Genomic DNA, 19,327 nt, shown 5'->3' with positions numbered 1-19,327 from the left:
TCTTTCCGGCGAGGCAGGTCGTGCTTCGCGTGGTGAAGGCGCAGCGCACCTGCCTGGAAGTGACAGCAGCGCGAAACTTCTGCCTGCAGTTCTGACCGGGGATCCGCTCGAGCATGGGATGCTTGAACTACCTGCGCGGACCTTGGCTGCGAGTGCAACCCGAGAACTGCTTCTAACCTGCGATAGAGTGGTGATTTTCATTGAGCTCCTGGAAGTCGCTTTCCACCACAGACTACAGACCCCATAGTATAATTGCATTGGCATTGGTGGGGCAAAGCTTCAAATGCTTTAAACTCACAAAAACACATTTTAAAAAACCACTATGACATAAATCCTTCCTTTCGCCCAGTCACAACTGTTCGGAATTTCTCCAATGCAATCCATTGGCAGCTCTAACTTTTTCTCCTGGAATTAAACAGCTTTAGAAGGAGCCTGGATGTTATGTCTCACTGCTCTATCACTCTAACTAAACTCTCTATCTCTATGGTTACAGCAGCTGGAAGCAGTGCCTGCAGCGCCGCAGCCAAACAAACCTCTCTGAACGCGCATAAATTGGGGAGGGGGCGCTGCCTGTACCTAACAGTAAATTGTGCTTTGTGGAGGGCATACACATATTTCACAAGAATACCACTGAACCTGCAATTTGCTGTTTCCCTTTCAATTGCTCCTTCCCTCTGAGCCACCAGGCATAGAAAAATTCAGGAGTTAAACCATAGGCGTAGCCAGGATTTTTGTTACGGGGGGGGCTGGACTTTTCGGGGTGGGGGAAGAACCGACGTAATTGTTCAGTTTGTTAAGTATTTCTATTGTTTTACTGTGCTTGATGTAGGGGGGTGCAGCTGCCCCCTGCCCCCCCACTGGCTATGTTCTATGCTCATGAGTTAAACTGAGCAATGAAGGAATAATGGCTAAGTAATTATTAATATGTCCCCATCAACATTCAACATAGCAACTGTAAATCATTCACTAAACAAATGGAAAGAGATCCCAGTAGGAATTGATTTGACAGAACGAAGTGGTTTAGGAGGAGTTATTGCCATCAATCCCATCCACAGATGAATCAACCGCATTACATTCACAAATTCTCAAAATACGTTTTTATTCTTGACAAGTTTAGATTCCCAGGTATGAACACTTTTTTGTCGGGGTGGGGTGGGGATAAAGTAACTTCTTTCCAGGCACACCTGGATTTTAATTACTACAGTACTTTCGTCCCATTAATAGACTGGCTTTATGCAGCACATTGATTTCAATGGGATTAGGCAATTTGGATCATGCAGCAAGCTGATTCATGTCCTGATAGTTAGTCCATGTGAAATGGACTAACACGCATTTTGCTTCATAGTAAATATTTTTGAAAACAAAAAACCTGATTTTTAGTGTGCTTTTTTAGACCCTCATGAAATGGCAAAACAGCCAAGTGTTGCACTCTTTTTAGAGAGGCAACCATACCCACCTTTAGAATAACAACTAACTCATTAACCCATTGCATTGGTAAGTGTGTTCATTGGGGTTCACTCTCAGGATTGCAGCGTCACAGCCTCTTAAGAACATAAGAGCCATCCACTGGATCAGGCCAAGGGCCCATCTAGTCCAGCCTCCTGTTCTGACAGTGGCCAACCAGATGCCTGCAGGAAATCCCCAAGAAGGACTAGAGCAAGAGCACTCTCCCCTCCTGCAGTGTCCAGCAGCTGGCATTCAGAAGCACGTTGCCTCTCACCTTAGACAGGGAGCAATAGCCATCATGGCTAGTCGCCACTGCATTGTTTACTCTTCCAGGTTCCTCTGCAATTACAACAGAGATGGCCTTTCCCATGGTGACATTTCAACTTTGCAATTCTCTGCCCAGAGAAGCTTGCCTGGTGCCCACACTAATCTATTTCTGGTGCCAAGGAAAAACGTTTTTTGAATTCCCAGGCTTTTAAACTTTATCTGTTTTATTTGTTTTGTTTTGTTTTCCAAATAAAAATGCTGCCTTTTGCTTTGTTTCAACTTTCTGTTTTGTTTTTAGCATTATTCATTTCTGCTGTTTTTAACTCCACCTAAATAATATTCGAAGGCGGGGGAAAACTCTGTATGGTAATATACAAAAAGATAATGCTCTGGTGGGCATTATCAGGGGATGGATGCTGAGGAGCCTTCAGTGCACACTGAATAAAACGGGATTTATTGCTGACTAAACCTGCATGCCTATTCTCATCTCTGCTAATTTGAGGTAGGAGGACTAATTTATCTGAGACAGGTTGCTCTTTCCCCCGCGCAAATCTCCTCTGGGCTGTTTGGCTCCAACTCCTAAGCCTTTCCCAAGGGAAACCTTTTTGACACGGCCTTTCTCCGGCCCTCAGCAGCACCTCTCCTAATCCTGCATCTTTCCCGGTTGTTGTGTTGTTGTTGCTGCTGCTACCGTCTCCTCCTCCTCCTCCTCTCCTCTCCCCTCCCCTGCCGGACTCCTCCCCGCCTCTGCTTCGCCTGCCGCCTCCTCTGGCTTTGTTGATGTTTCACTTTGTTTTAATTCCCGGCTCCCAAGATGGAGGCGGCGCTGGGGCCACGCGAGTTCCTGCGGCTGCTCCCGGGGCTCCTTCTGCTGCTGCCCTCCTGCCTGGCCGCCCCGGAGCCGACAGCCGCTTTCTCCCAGCTCGATAGCCAGGTAAGGGAGAGGAAGGGTCTCCGGGCAGCCTCATCTTTATTCTGACGGCACCAGGACGGAGAGTAGGCGGAGGGAGTGGGGAAGAGGGGCGAGCAAAGTGGACCCCTTGGAGGAGTCCGATAAAACCAAGTAACAAGAAATGCAGTGGGTTGGCCCCTAATCTTCCGTGCTCATCTGCCCCTTAATTCGGAGTAAGGAAGCGACATGCTGCTGTAGATAGGCGCGGCGGCGTTGCATTGTTTGTCTTGTCTAAGGTGCCGTGGGAGTGTGCAAGACTGAGTGTGACGTGCAAGAGCTTCGTGTGGACATCCCGAAATGGTGCCCTAGTGCCCACCTGTGTGAAATGCTCAGGCTTGTACACTTTGAAGGTGTTTGGGGGGGGTTCTTCCTCCCCCACCTCAGCCCCGTGAAGGAGCGATTTGTATATTAATATGTATGCAGAATTGCATAAGATGTGGCATCAGGCCTTGTGTGGCTTGGATGTTGGTATGAAGTACTTCAGCTGCGTGCTTGCTATATATGCACACAGGCATATGCAAGGGACCGAATGGATATGCGGTGAGAATACAGGATGTCCATTGGGCTAGGTAACACCAAGATTAGATTTTATTTGTCTGGTTTGAACTTTGGGATTGAGTGCTTTCTTTAATGCATGTGGTCTGCGTTGAGAGAAGAGCATGATATTCTCAACTGTTTCTGTGCGGAAGCCTTTAATGATAAGCTATCCAACAAAAACAAATTGCTTTTGAGTGGAAAATAAAGAGGAATGTTTAAGTGATTTGTAGGTGTTACAAATCCTGTGATTTGTGGGTGTTACTAGTAGTTTCTTTAAGTTAATCACATGTTATAGCTGTGTTAGCTTGAAGCACAGGAGTGGTTTTGGTACAGTGTCCTTTTCAAGCACTTAAGATGCTACTTCATTCAACTTCTGATAGCTAGCTAATTGCTAAGAGAGCTAACCCAAAATCTCCATCACAAACATTTGAACAAGCAATGATTAGATTTGGATTAACTTTATCCCTGGTTTTCAGTGTGATGGAGTAGTATATGGAAAGATCCACTTTATGAAGAACTAGCAAAGTAAAGGGACGTGGGTGGCGCTGTGGGTAAAAGCCTTAGCGCCTAGGGCTTGCCGATCGAAAGGTCGGCGGTTCAAATCCCCACGGCGGGGTGCGCTCCCGTTGTTCGGTCCCAGCGCCTGCCAACCTAGCAGTTCGAAAGCACCCCAGGTGCAAGTAGATAAATAGGGACCGCTTACCAGCGGGAAGGTAAACGGCGTTCCGTGTGCTGCGCTGGCTCGCCAGATGCAGCTTGTCACGCTGGCCACGTGACCCGGAAGTGTCTGCGGACAGCGCTGGCTCCCGGCCTATAGAGTGAGTTGAGCGCACAACCCTAGAGTCTGGCAAGACTGGCCCGTATGGGCAGGGGTACCTTTACCTTTACCAGCGGGAAGGTAAACGGCGTTCCGTGTGCTGCGCTGGCTCGCCAGATGCAGCGATGTCACGCTGGCCGCGTGACCCGGAAGTGTCTGCGGACAGCGCTGGCTCCCGGCCTATAGAGTGAGATGAGCGCACAACCCTAGAGTCTGGCAAGACTGGCCCGTACGGGCAGGGGTACCTTTACCTTTACCTAGCAAAGTAAATACCTCAAGTGAGCATTTATAAGACACACATTCACTCTATGTTTTTTATATCGTTTATGAATGAACTGAAGTTTCACATGAATATTCTGTACTAGAAAAGTCAATAACTTTGCTTTTTGAAAGCATTTTTTATTTTAGAAAAGGAAGGTGCAAGAGTCTGGGGACTCTTCTTTATAAGAGTGGTGCATATTTACTCTTCCGGTAGTGATTCTCTTCACTACTAAGGTGATGGCTACTTGCAAGAAATAGTGGGAAATGCGAGAATCACCCTCTGTGTCTTTGTGGTACCTAATGCACAAAGAGCAAAGGAATAGTTGACACATCATAAAACTTTGATATAAAGAATGCACTTATTTCTTAATAACCCCTAAGAAGTAGATGCTGCTTGCATAAACATAAGGGTAAAAAGATTTTGATCAGTACAGGTGTTCATGACTTGCTAAGGGTCTGGACTGCCAAAAAGAAGTATTTTTGAGGTTCTTTTGTTATTTGTTTTCCTCTATAGCTATCTCAGTGATTCCTAGGAACTATAAAATCAACAGGAGAATATCTAAGAGGAAATTGGTCAGAGGTTCTGTCCTTCAGGCAAAACACTGCTAGTTTTCATTCCATGAATCTGGAATGATCTTCCTTCAGTTGTTTTACTACTTCCCTACCTCCCTCTTCCCCAAATAATTCTCATTTTCACCCTTAACATGTAATCTTTACATCTTATATTTTAAAGCCTCCAGAAAGGCTTATTGCACCACTAGAACCTGCTGGTAGAAGTTTACCTTCAGAATACAATTATTTTAGAAATATATCTTCTTGAAAAATTGTTAGAGGAAAGGACTAAGAAAGAAAGATATTGAAAGGCAAAATAATAAAATGTCTGTTCAGTCATTTGCTTATGGTGCAATCCTCCTACATGACCACTATTGCACAATTTCTTGAAATTTTTCTAAACTACGTAGAATATGCTCCACAGTTGACTCCCCCCCCCCCCCCCGCTTTGCTCTGTCGAAATTAGTCATTCTTTGCATTTGTCACAAAGGGAACATTGTGAACTCTGGCCTTTTTGTCATAATTTTGCGGAATAGAGAGTTTTGAACTGAAGGGTCATTAAGTGCACCCAAGAAATACTCTACCCAGTCATGCAGTGTGTGTATTTGGCAGGGCAAAAAATGCTGGGACACCCAAGAGATGTGTAGTGTGTGTGTGAAAATAATATAATGTGAAAAGTACTGTTTTTTATTGATTTGTACTTTTTATTATTTAAACTTTTATCACAACATTCACAATATGTGCCAGCATAAAAGGAGGGGAGGGGAAAGAGTGCTGGGCGGGGTGACAGTTAAAGGAAATATAAACCAGGTTATACATACAAAGCCAGCATACCATCAGCTGAAGCACATATGCAGGCTAGTATACATTTGGTAAAATTCAGACCTAAGATGGTTCATTGAAACTGCTGTACCTCAGTGAATTATTGTAAGGATAAGTGAGCTTGGTGGTAGGGCTGGGTGATATCTGGTTTTCAACATCACAATATACCAATATATCACAATGTCTGAAATAAGGATGGAGCTATGTAGAGGCATTGGCTGGCTTCATGGTTTCCCCCACATTGTGATTTTTGCATAGGGCACACACGCACCCCCCCCCCCCCCATGATTTGTGATAAATTGCCAGGTCAAAAATTAAGAAACCAGTATCACGGCATGGACTCCGCCCAGCTCTTCTTGGTGGTTAGGAAATCATGCACATTTTCCTAAGCGTCTTGGAGGAAAGATAGGACATAAATGCAAATAAACAAATAAACAATAAATAAATGAAGGAGTTCCAGAGAGGTTATGCAAACTTAGGTTTGCTAGCTGCAAACCACCCCAAGAGCTTTTTATTTTGTTTTCCTGAAAATATAAATGCCAGCAGTAATTTGGATTCCATCTCTGGTGCTAATTGAATCGTAAGGCAGAGAGCAGAAGTAAAGTATTGGTTAAACTTTTGATAAGTTAGACATTTGTCACAGTGTGGCACGTGCTCTCTATTCATGGCACTCTCATGCACTGTGTTCTCATATAAATATAGCTTATAAGCAGTTGGTTGCCTTAATTTTTTTAATTAAAATATAAAGCAGGTGTGGAGAACCTTTGGCTTGTTAGCCCCAGCAATCATGGCCAATGGCTAGGGATGGTGGGAGATGTAGCACTGCAACATCTGGAGAGCCAAAAGTTCCTCACACATGAGCTAAAGGATAATGTGAACATACAACAAATAAGGATATAGTTAATATACTATCATTTTGACAGTTGTTTTAATATAGGAAAACCTGGATATGGAATACAACTGGTGTAATACCTATTCCAGCGCTGTGGGTTAAACCACAGAGCCTAGGACTTGCCAATCAGAAGGTTGGTGGTTCAAATCCCCGCGACGGGGTGAGCTCCCGTTGCTTGGTCCCTGCTCCTGCCCACCTAGCAGTTCGAAAGCACATCAAAGTGCAAGTAGATAAACAGGTACCGCTCCGGCGGGAAGGTAAACGGCGTTTCAGTGCGCTGCTCTGGTTCGCCAGAAGCGGCTTAGTCATGCTGGCCACATGACCCGGAAGCTGTACGCCGGCTCCCTCAGCCACTAAAGCGAGATGAGCACCGCAACCCCAGAGTCGGTCACGACTGGACCTAATGGTCAGGGGTCCCTTAAAAAAAAAAAAAAACCTATTCCAGCAACTCAGATGAGAACCTGTTGTGCATTGTAGAATGCAATGTTTATTATTACTCAATATCTGGGGCACAGATCAGGATAAACTGCAAAAAGTGGAAGTAACTTGGTGCCTGTTCATCAGATTATACTTTTTTTTACCAACCACACCATGATCAACTGACTGCTAGATCTCACAGCTTTTGAAAACTTGGTTGTATTCAGTTCTTCATAATCTAAAGGTCTGTTATCTAGTTTTTATAAAATTATACTCTACTTTTTGAATATATAGGAAACACGGATAGATTAAAACTGGTATTGGAAAGGGTTTTGGAACTGGAAATAGAACCAGCTACCTAGTTGTTGCCATATTGAGGAATCTGTAACATGTTTCTTTCTTTGAAACCTCTTCCTCCTTCTCTCACACTTGCAGGAAAGCATCAAGATTAAAGTTACAATGCTGGAAAACAACAGGGATGGGCAGGTATGTCAGACTTCCTGTACTTGCTTTAGCTTAGCCTTTTATCTTGTGATTGTGATCAGTCAGTGGAAATCAAGCATGTATTTAGGGTCTAACTAATCTGATAGATACAGAGTAGAAGGTACCGTTGATGGTAGCAAGTGATGGCACCATGTGACTTCTTGTTTCACTCCCCTAAAAGATTATTGTGATCAGTGGGAATTGCTTGTGCCTACTGAATGGCTGGTGTAGCTTTGCAAAGCATTTTGGGGTGTCTCCAGGGAATACGGAGGTGAGAGGATGCAGAATCCTGTGGATCCTCAGCCTCGCTCACTCCATTTTGACCCCTACCACCAGCAAAACATCTACACCTGCAGAGCTTTCCAAACATGTACTGGGGGACCTCTGGTGCCAGCTGCATCCCATAACCAGTTGAATGTCAGTTCCATGATTGCAGCCTTAACTTCTTAATGTCTGAATTCTGGTAATTGCTAAAATGATTATTTAGATCAAATAATCTTAACAATTGTGCTTGACCTTGTATTACAAAATGTGGACATTTAACATGTTTGATTCTGTTATTTTCTTTAGGTCATCCTTAATATTACCTATGTAAATGGTCAGGTGTATGTAAATGACTTTCCGCTGAAGAGTGGAGTTGCTCGGATTAAATGTCAGACTTTAATATGTAAGTATTGTTTAATTCCTTACCTGTGCTGTGTGCTTCCATGCAGTTCACCACTCATGAATAATGGTATAATAAATAAGTAACACTATACTATATACGCATCTGTACTGTTAAAAATAAATCTCCACTGTTAAGGTATATTTAAAATAGAAAAAATATGAAATGGAGTGCCCTCCCTATTTCTCATCCACAGTGCTCATATATTCTGCCCATAAAAAATAATGAGTTCAAACCTTCCCTTTCTGGAACAGTTAGCGAAGTTCCTGTTCAGTTAATTTATTTGTTAAAGGCAAAGAATTTGTGCCGTAGACTAGGCAGTATAAATGCAAGGATGTGACTCCACCCTGATAAGTCCTGTCTGTCTCCTTACTTAAACTGGCATATATCCAGATACAGTTTTGTAAAAGAAAGAATAATAATAGAATGCTGGGGGAGTCTTTCAGATAATCTTTTCAAAACACTTTCTTCTCCTGTAGACTTTCTTAGTTGAAGTTCAATCTCTGCTAGAACTAGAAGTTTGATTGAAAAGATTTCCCAGTAATTTTTATAATGTAGTTATTGAAAATGGAAATACTCTTTCCCCACCCCCTCCCAATCTGCTTTGTCCTGGACAGAAACATCCTGATTTGGGTATACAGGCAACGTTTTACATAATGAATGAAGCTAAAGCAATTACTTTCCATGGAAGAACATTTTATGCACAGAGTAGTCTCTTGATGCACTGGTTATGGGTGGTCTCAAGGTTAAGTTCTGAGATCATCTACCCTTTATGATCAGCTCTTGCACTAAGGGCATGCTAATGTGTTTTAAGCATTGGCTTTTGAAAGCCTAAAACATTATGCATTAATAACTAAACATGGTTTCCTTTAAGGAGACCAGGCAGTGGCTCATCATGGTTTGGATGCAGCAAAAGTGCTCCTATGCTTTAAAAAATTAGTATAGATCTTCTAAGTAAGTAAGTAAGGAAGTAAGTTCTCTTGAACTGAGCAGGGCATATGTCTCAATAAACATATTTAGAAATGAGCTCTCACTGTTCTTTACTCAGATGCAGTCAACTCTCAAACCGTCACAATACAAATTTGTATTGATTTAATATAAAATCTAATTGCTGTTGGTTCTGTAAGCCTTGCCTTTGAGTTTCTGTTAAATTTCCAAGATAAGAATATAAAATAGTTCTGGGGTTGTATAATAAGAGTGCATGTTATTACTTCCCACAATGCATTCAGAAATCCACTTTGCCTTAATGGAGGGAGGTCAGGGTAGGAGGGGGTCTCAACTGACACTAAATACCCCAATCCTTGCAGAAGAAAATAGTGATAGTTGGAACAAGCCCTTATTTTTTTTGTCTTAAACTCCAAAGACTGATTTGACTTGTGTATTGTGGATAAAAACTGCCTACATATTACCAACAGGGTTGGACGCATGCATGTGCAAAGCCAGCAAGACAGCTGCTCCTTCCATGGCAGAAATGTCCATAGGAGCAAGGATATCGTACTTGCCCCTGGGGCAGGAAGTTTGGATGATTGAATGGAAGCAAGTGTCCTATCATTTGCTTTCCTTCATTTTTGTGCCAAAAAGTCGTGGGGAGATTGGTCTTGGTAGACATGGTACACGCGGGTGGCGCTGTGGTCTAAACCACTGAGACTCTTGGGCTTGCCGATCAGAAGGTCAGTAGTTTGAATCCCCATGATGGGGTGAGCTCCTGTTGCTCTGCCCCAGCTCCTGCCAACCTAGCAGTTCGAAAGCACACCAGTGCAAGTAGATAAATAGGTACCGCTGTGGCTGGAAGGTAAACGGCATTTCCGTGCGCTCTGGTTTCCGTCACGGTGTCCTGTTGCACCAGAAGCGGTTTAGTCATGCTGGCCACATGACCAGGAAAGCTGTCCATGGACAAACACCAGCTCCCTTGGCCTGAAAGCGGGATGAGCGCCGCAACCCCATAGTCATCTTGGACTGGACTTAACCGTCCAGGGGTACTTTACCTTTTTACCTTTACCTAGACATGTGCTGTGTGCACTTATCTGAACACTATTCCTGCTCCCCTTTCTCTGCCACCAATTTTCACAAGCCCCAGCTTTAGTGGGAATGCAGTACTGAAATCAGTTCTTGGGAACCCTATGAAATGAAGGAGGCTTCTTGTGTTTCCACTTGATCTCTAGGAAAACCAATACACAGATGATAAAAAGTATTCTTGTTTGCATTCAGGAAAACCTTTGTTCTCTCTTGGCCCATGACCACTTCTTTTGAAAGCTGCCTTGAATCCAGCAAGCAGTTCTGTTCCCGTGCAGTGAGGAGTCAAATCTAATCTGCAATGCACCGATCACCCATTTATGTGTACCTTGTTTTTAGAGATCATATCTCTCTATATAACCACTATATGACACACAGTTCTTCATTGATAGTGGAGAATAGTAACTCTGAAACACTACAGGAAGAGGAGCGATTAGGAATTGTCAGCGTTCGCATTATGGTCCACGAATGGCCGATGGCATCCCGATCCAACTTGCGATTGATTGTCGTTCAAGAGGAAGTGACAGAAATTGATGAAAAGCGGGTAAGTCATACCACTTTAAATTATTGTATTTGTTGGCCAGTTTTTAAATTCATTGGAGCACTTTCTTCCACCGTGAATGGGTAATTTAGTTGTATGATATACCCTGGGCCACCATATCATAACGGTGTCCGATGTTTATGCTACTATATGTCCTCTTTGGGCAGTGGACCCCAAGTACATTATTTATTTACTTTAAGTATATTCTGCTCCGTGTTTAAACAAAAACATCGAAGCTGTTTACTAAAGGAATCAATCTAAAAAAAATGTGATAAAATGTGATAAAATTTCCACATTTAAAACTAAACAGCAGCAGCAGCAGCAACAATCACCCCACATTTTGAGTAACATAAGCAACAATAAATATCTCTTAAAATATACGTAAGTAAAAGAACTAAAAACCACAAAACAAATAGGATTTAAAAAGAAACCATAACACCACAGCAATATATACTGTATATCACCACCAAACAGGGCTTTCCAGGGACAGGGAGAAGACAGGGCTCATCTAGACTGGGACCCATTGGAAAACCAGCCCTGCTGCTGTCACGTAATGATATTGACCTAATACCTGTTAACAGAATTTCTAGTACATAGCTGTTTTCAACTGTAGTCTGATCTTATTGTAAAATCCACTCCTGTACTGCAGAAATTAATGATTCTAATCAAGAAACTGTCAAAAGAGAATCTCTCTTTCTTTTTTGCCACACACATTTAGTAACAGGGCTTTCGAAGAAAACAAGTTCTGAGTTCTATAGAAGTGACAAAACTCTTCCTCTCAAATAGTTCTGGTAGCCTGGTGATTTGCTTAAAATGTATGGTGTTTTTAAGTTTTCAGCATGAGATAACTTGCCACACCCAGTTGACTATTGTGTGCCACTGTGTACAGTACAGTACTGTTTTCAGTAATTCTGTGTTGTATTGTGTTTAGTGCTCTAATTGTTTTATGCCATATGCTCAGAAATGTGAAATGAACTAAGTATGAAGTGAACTACTAGGAATTTGTTTGCTTCAACTCCACTGTTCAATGCTCAAGTCTAAATTTCAACAGAAGTGTCAGTGTGGATATGTAATTCTTGATCATGTCAGCATTCCAGCTTGGGCACCTGAAAGCCTGGCAGAGGGCTGAACGATAAAACTTACATCAACAAACGGCATCCTGCTACATTCCTCTTCATTGACATGTCTCTAAATTGTTAGGGTTTAGCACATTACAGTCAGATTGGATTCCCCCTTCACAGCTCATCATGTCAGTGTTGGCATCAGGTAGTATGATCTGAATTACTAGTGACAAAAGGACAGGAAAATAAACAAACCAGTTCTGTAATTAATATATGAAGGTGCTCTAATTTTGGTACCAAGACTTATTCAGTGAGCACTCATGGCATCCCATCTCCTGCTAAAGAGTTAATAGATTGGTGATTTGTTTAGAAAGTTTCGTTTTCTGAATTCCAGCATGAGAGAACTTTCCCCATCCAGTTGCATTCTATGCATAATGGGGAATTGTTGTCCAGTGAGTCTGTGTTGTGTTATTTTTAGCACTCCCATTGTTTTATGCACTACACTCAGTCTGCTGCTTATTTCTGAGTGTGATAAATGCAGCCATTAGTTTAAATGCCTTTTTTCAGCTGAAGAGTAGGGTAAAAATACTTCAAAATACATATGCCTGCTCTTTCTCTTCCCTTTTAAGGGAGAACCAGTCAGGATATTAAGTACAATTACTGAAGCTGAAATAACAGCAACAGACACTTTGGAAACAAGTTCTACTGATTCAGAGTCATTTACTTCCAGTTAAGCACTTGGTAGAGTTTACACATCATTTATTAAAGATTTCTCATTACCATACTATTCCAGGCGATGTGATTCACAAGATGCCTGTTTCATTTTTATCCCCATGGACTTTTGTAAATTCTATTCTGCATTGAGTTCAGAATGCGGCATATTAGAACAAAAATCCTACACCTTTATAGTGACAACTTGGGAGGAGGGGAAACACCTTGAGTCCTTGGTAAAAAGCCCCTGTGAAAATCAGCCCAACACTTGGTGGCAACTGAAAGGGCAACTTCATTGTTATGAATGATCAGAAAAGGGAACTTTGTGGGGCTGTATGTTAGTTAACATAACCATAGAAAAGCTCAGGATGTTACTGGTTCAAATCCACACAGAGGCAGAAACCTTTTAGGGAGATGGGTGCAGTCCAGGTAGGCCGGAGCTGCTTCCTCTGAAGAGCTGCTTGCAGTCAGTGATGACCGAGCAGTTAACATGCCACTCTCCATATGCCATGGACTATAACTTCCAACTTTCCTGACCACTGGCCATGCTGGAGCCCAAAAACATCTGATGGGCACCATGATAGCTGTGAACAATACTGAGCTGGATGGACAAAAGAATCTGACTCGGTATAAGGCAACTTATACTATATATTCACAGAACTGAAAATAAAACAGTGCCATTATTTAAGTCTGTGGGGTATTCCTTCCTTATCTGAGTGCAGTTGTGGTGGTAGAGGGTCCCGTGTTTGGATTAGAATGAGGGGGCAGCTTCCTTCAATCCCAAGATTTTGGAACTCAGGAGGCAGAACTTTCCAGGAATTGATGTGTTCATGGTCAGTCATGTCCAAGTATGGGAGCATCGTTTGGAAGGGAGGGGGAAGGAGCAAGCCATTCATTCATTCCCTCCCATCCAGTCAAACAGAGGCAGCTCCTTTCTTCATCAGTTAGGCCACAGCTAACAGATGCTGTTCTGTGGATAGTTCTATTAGCCAGATGCATGAAATACTAGCATTGAGATCATCAGATGAAACTGACAGCTCATACAGGAATTAACATTTGGCACAGAATTATTCGCGATTCTCTTCTTCAATTACTTTAAAACAAAACAGCATTCCCATACCACATGACACTGCTGCTTTTTCATACTTCCCCACATTGGCCCTCATTCTAGAGAGATGTTCAGCATGTTTATGTTGTAGTGGGTAGGCCCCATTTCCTGGTAATGTTTTAATGAAAGATTAGGAGCATGGGTTTGTTGGCTATTTGCAGATTAGTTGCGCTGCAGAAAGCTTGCTGGGGAGACCACACATCACAAGGAACACAAAATAACTTTAGCTAGGTTTTAATAACAAAAACAAAAACTCCTTTTACATTAAATATATCAATAAGCACAACCCAACCACCAGGGTACTGAGAGAGCTAGGTGCTGCTCTTTATATACTATACCCAATTGCTGACACAGCTTAATTAACACAACTTAACAGCACCTGCTATACTTCTTCACAGCTGTAAAACTAGGTCACGTTATTTGCTCTGGCCCTTAAAGAAATACACATCTTGTGGAACAATAATGAACCTTCAAATTTAAAGAGACAATTCAACAGGGTTGCTCTTTAGAAGAGAGTCGATATCACATTCTGCCCTTCACCTTAATATCTCTTTAGTGAGACTCCAAAAAGGGCTACAGTGAGTGGAATCTTTATTTAACGAGGAAGAACCATGGTTCACTGGTAGAGCATCTACATTGCTTGAAAAGGTATGAGGTTCAGTCCCCAGCATCTCCAGTTTGGGCTGGGAATGGCTCCTGCCTCAAGAGTGGCTACTGGTCAGTGTTGACAGTACTGAGCTAGGTGGACCATTGGTCTGGCTCAGTATAAGGCAGCTTCCTCTGTTCCTAAATCAAACAGACTTTTCATCTTGGCATTCTGTTTATCTTTTATACATCTGCCTTTTTATTTTCACCATTTCAAAAAAGCACCTACCGCTCCGGTTTCAAGAGGATTGCTCATAAATAATTATCCTTCTCTTTTGCAGGTTCAGCAAGATGAAGTGACTGAAATAGACATCTTGGTAAAGGACTTAAGAGTCCTTAGGCACTCCAATTACACTGTTCCTTTGAAGGAAAGCATGCTGTATTCCATCCCCAGAGACAACGATATCTTGTTCACACTTCCAAACATTGCAGGAAAAGGTATGCAGTGATGTTGATCTCTGACAAACCGGTTTGGCTTCTTCATTACAGAAAGTGTCGTCATAATTTTTTGCCTTTTCATTTAAGTTTTCCTGTATTACTTTTCAGTATCCATACACCGAAAGGGAGAACATCCAATCTATTTTAAGTTGATTGATTTTAAAATGTCTATAGGCTGCTTTCCCGATGTTCTAAGTGGTGTGCATCATTTAAGAACAACTTGGTAAGATGAAAGCAGCAAATAATGATAAAACAATCCCCAGACTAGTGAATCAGCCAAATGCCAGCTAAGAAGTCTTTTGAGTCTTATGGGAAATGGCCAGAAATTGACTCCTCAATTTTAAAGGCAGGCCAAATTTGTTTGTTTGTCATTCTTTTTAGTACGTTGTATTGTGAAACAAAATGCACAAGTATATTTGGATATTCTCAAAATGTAGCATTACTTTGTTATTTTGCTTGCTTGCTTTCCCCTGGAATTATCTATGGAGTTGGGGAAGCATCTACTTGTTAAGCTAACCTCTTTCTTTTCATTTTAAAAAATAGATATTGAAAGCCCACTACAAACAACCAGTCACTACCTTCTAAGACAAGTAGAAACTACGGTGGACGAAGAGACAATGCCTGGCAAGTTGCCAGAGACTCCTCTCAGAACAGAGCCTCCATCCTCTTATAAGGTCTTTTCTGTTACTGTTACACCACTATTGTAGGGTGGGGCATGCTTGTGAGACATTCCAGGAGCCTAAATTATGTGGGGGACAACAAAACAGCAGGGCAGAGTTCTGCTGGGACAGAGGAAACTGCTCCCTACCCTTTCCGAAAAATATCATAGAGTTATTCTGATTGCAGAAGGGACTTCAACCCAAAACTCCAGTGGTAGGGAAGGCCAAGAGCTGGGCGTACATGAACCTTTCAGAGATGAGAATTCACAGTGCCCGAGGCCAAGCTTGTGTGTTTTCAGCTCCTTTCCTCCTGGGATATGAGAGCACAAGTGTCTTTTTTACACATTCAGCTGAACTCTTACTGGTTGGGAGCATGGTCTTCCTCCTGCTCTACAAGATGATTGAACATATGTGATGTTCATCAAGGAGCTGAATGTTTCTTGCCCTGTAACTGAACACAAAAGAGAAAAGTTAATTTAAACATGAAAAAGAAAACATGAAACCAAACTAATAACCAAATGTATTATAGTCAAAATCGTGTGCAAAAAAAGACATCTATACCTTGAGCTAAAATGTATTGGTATTTGTATGCTAATTCTAGAAGTTTCAGATCCAAGATAAGTGAATTAAAAGTTCCTGGAATTAAAGAAAAGCATATATTTAAAACATAGTTAAAATATCAGAAACCTAATGGTGATAATCTATTTCCTACTCTTGGGTATAAAAATCCACAGGCCCCACTTGGAGTAGTGTTAGTCTGCATCAAAGAGGACATTACATACAATAAATTAAAAATCATAAAAGAAGAAATCCAGTCACAGAAATACCAGGCCTCCAAAATAATATATTATGAACATGTTATTATGCTCCTGACCAAAACTCTGGTGATGATTTTCAGACAGACAAGCCGGGTAGGCAGCCAAAGGAGAAACTATTGTGATAATGGACAACTTAAATTATCCTCACTTTGGGTAAATAGCAGGTCATAACAAAAAGACAAATTTCTAGATCTAATAAATACTTGTGCCTCAAATTCAGCATTTCATAATCAGTGTAAGCTTGCCCAGAAAGCGCAGTAGCGTGGCATTCAATTTCAGAAGAGGAAGTGTCTAAAAATGAGAGGTTAGTTACAAAGGAAGTTAAAAAAAATTCTGCTTACTGCTGCAGTCCCCAGAGCCATTTTCCACACTGTCACCAATGGTTCCCCAAGTCTCTGGAACAGATTTTTGACGGACATGGCGGGGCTATAGAGAGAAGTAGTAAATTGGCACAAACGACTTCTCCTTCTCTTATATAAACAGACCCCTCTGCTAGATCAAAAGCTGTTCCAGTATCACCCAATAACTATAACAGAGTCAGATAAAAATGTACAGGTGCAAACGAGTCCAAGAGAACGGCAGTGTGGTTAAATAGCAACGTCAAGGAAGCTGTCAAAGGCGAGTTAGTATCCTTTTTGAACAAAGGAGGGAAACAAAACAAAATCGGCCGAAACAAGTGTAAGTTTATGAGGCAAGCACAGAAGGAATTTGAGAAGCTTCAGGCAACTGTGGGGGTGGGAGAGGGGAAGGGAAACTTTCCTTCCATGATCTTCTTTTTGTTCACTTATCTTAAGATCTAAGTATCTGTGTGGGTTCAGCATATATATCATGTGCTGAAGGCATAGAAGAGGAAAAAGCTGCTGCCGTCATGCGGTGTTTGCAAACTTGACCTCTAAACTGGCCACTGTTGGATAGAGTGCAGGGCTAGAGCCACCAGTCTGATCTGCCCCCACTAGTCTTAATTTCTCAACGGGATGTGAAAGATGCTTTATTAAGAGTGACTCATGCCCACCTTTTACTGTCAGCCCACTGTTTATTTATCAGTAAATTAATAGTGGTTGAGAGCTAAAAAGATCATTTAAATTGGAGCAGTTGGGCTTCCAAAGAGGATCTATGGTCTGAGACTTGAAACAGATATACCACCTTCTGTGTTTAGTGGATCAGGGCATCAGTGATGGGTATTTAACTGGCAGTATTGTTGCATTTGCAGGTGATGTGCCAGTGGGTGGAATACTTGAGAAAAGAGCTCTGCAGGTTCTGGCTCCAGTCCTTTCCAGTGTTCTTTGATCTAATGTTGGTCATTGTTGTTGGAGTTGTTGGAGCAGCTTTAATCATCAAAGTCTTAAAAGTGTTTTGCCCCTCATGTGAACCCAGGTAAATGCCTTTCTACATTTCATTCTGTAGAAGCAAACTGTTACTTCAGGAAAAAAGGAGCTTATTTCTGACTACTGTTTTCTTTCCCTGCTAAAATTCTAGTGAGCATAGTCCAGTTCCACAAATGTAGCTCTCCTAAAATATTATAATATATTGACCCTTTTAAAGCCATTCTTCTGTATTTCAGGTGCAGCTGTTTTGAACAGTTGCTCTTCCTAATAGGCACTATAAATATAAATGCAGAAGACAAACTTTTTAACAGTCTTAGCTTTCCATGCTTACATATCTGTTGAAGTAAACTTGTTTTTTGTTGTAGTTTTCAGTTCTGAAGCTGAAATAACACTGTTAAACTGGGCATGACAACTGGTAAGAAAAACCTTGAATTTCTGAAGTCTAGATTTTAATGACTACCTGCTTCTTTTTCAGGGGAGTCCTTCAGGTTGATCTCAGTGTCGTCCCTGTGGTTGGGATCAGCTTACTTCCAGATATTCCAGAGAAGACAGATAATATAGAGGAAAAATGTATTTAAACACATTCACCTTAATTGTATGAATTTGTTGACACGGTATTTGACACTTGATTCTTAATATATTGTGTGCCCTTTCCTATACAGACTATGAACTATCAATGTTTTAAAATGTTTTAAGAGGCCCCAAAGACTACATCTCCACTTCAACCACCTTAATAAGTTATTGACAGAAGGGGGGGGAAATGGCAGTTTCCTTCCATGAGAACTTCAGCAAGTTCTAACTTCTATGAAGTAATTTCCCATCTCCTCCGACTACACTGGTTGCATGAACCTGCCCCACTAATCTAAATAACCTGCTGCCTTGAAACATCCTGAGATTTCAGTAATGATACGTGAACATAATTAAGACTGCAGCCTTAAGCTCCACAGAGCCATGAAAATAATAAGTGATTAGACCCCAGCAACATGGAACAGCATGGACAGGATTGTACACACCTGTGAGAAAAGGAAAGCTAATTTAGGCCTGCTGTCCTTAAGCGTGCCTTATGGGAGAGGTCGAGAGATAGCTTTCATCCTGCTCTTACAACAAATTCAGTATTGGTGCAGTGCTTTTTGGTGCATGAAAGGCAATCTAACATTACAAGCACTTTATTCAGTCATTTTTTTAAAAGGCCTCTTCCCACTAAAAGTTGTGTTTGTAAACCTGTACTTCTTGAAGTTGCAGTACAGTATAAATGCCTCTTACCCAAGAGAAAATGTCTTCAAGATCCCGATTTACTAAGAATTGTTTTACATACAGATTTGTACGATCACAGCTTTACAATAAATCCTTATCTGTTGAGAGAAACTGGAGGCCTTGTATCATTCATGTCTACCAAGGACAGCAAGGCCCGACCCTTGCACAACTGGTTTGTTTCGTATATTTTACAGGGGGTGGTTTATTTCATAGAGCTGCTAGACTACCCTTCAGCATTGCTGCTCCGAAGATGCCTAACAAAAACACAGATTTATTTAACTGCTTAGAGGCGAGGAAAGCAGCAATGTAAAATAAATTCTCAGCAGCAGATAAAAGACCCAATCACAGACTTAAAAAACTTTAGGACTGTGTTGAAGGGATGCGGGTGGCGCTGTGGTCTAAACCACAGAGCCTAGGGCTTGCCAATCAGAAGGTTGGTGGTTTGAATCCCCGCGACGGGGTGAGCTCCTGTTGCTCGGTCCCAGTTCCTGCCAACCTAGCAGTTCGAAAGCACGAAGTGCAAGTAGATAAATAGGTACCGCTCCGGCGGGAAGGTAAATGGCGTTTCCGTGTGCTGCTCTGGTTCGCAAGAAGCAGCTTAGTCATGCTGGCCACATGATCTGGAAGCTGTCTGTGGACAAATG

The 19,327-nt window shown here is 41.9% G+C and overlaps 1 protein-coding gene across 1 annotated transcript; it reads left to right on the top strand.

Annotated features, from left to right (window-relative positions):
* Positions 1-2,467: 2,467 nt before the first annotated feature.
* GINM1 (glycosylated integral membrane protein 1) lies at positions 2,468-18,794 on the top strand. The gene is made up of 8 exons (XM_028723643.2): positions 2,468-2,647; positions 7,399-7,449; positions 8,017-8,113; positions 10,516-10,667; positions 14,471-14,627; positions 15,171-15,301; positions 17,315-17,478; positions 17,905-18,794. The coding sequence occupies exons 1-8, from the start codon at positions 2,528-2,530 to the stop codon at positions 18,005-18,007; spliced, it is 975 nt and encodes a 324-aa protein (XP_028579476.2). The 5' UTR covers positions 2,468-2,527; the 3' UTR covers positions 18,008-18,794.
* Positions 18,795-19,327: the final 533 nt, after the last annotated feature.

Source organism: Podarcis muralis, chromosome 3 (assembly GCF_964188315.1).
Source record: "Podarcis muralis chromosome 3, rPodMur119.hap1.1, whole genome shotgun sequence".
Classification (NCBI taxonomy): domain Eukaryota; kingdom Metazoa; phylum Chordata; class Lepidosauria; order Squamata; family Lacertidae; genus Podarcis; species Podarcis muralis.
The sequence above is the reverse complement of the archived record's forward strand: the minus strand, read 5'-3'. Positions and strand labels throughout refer to the sequence as shown.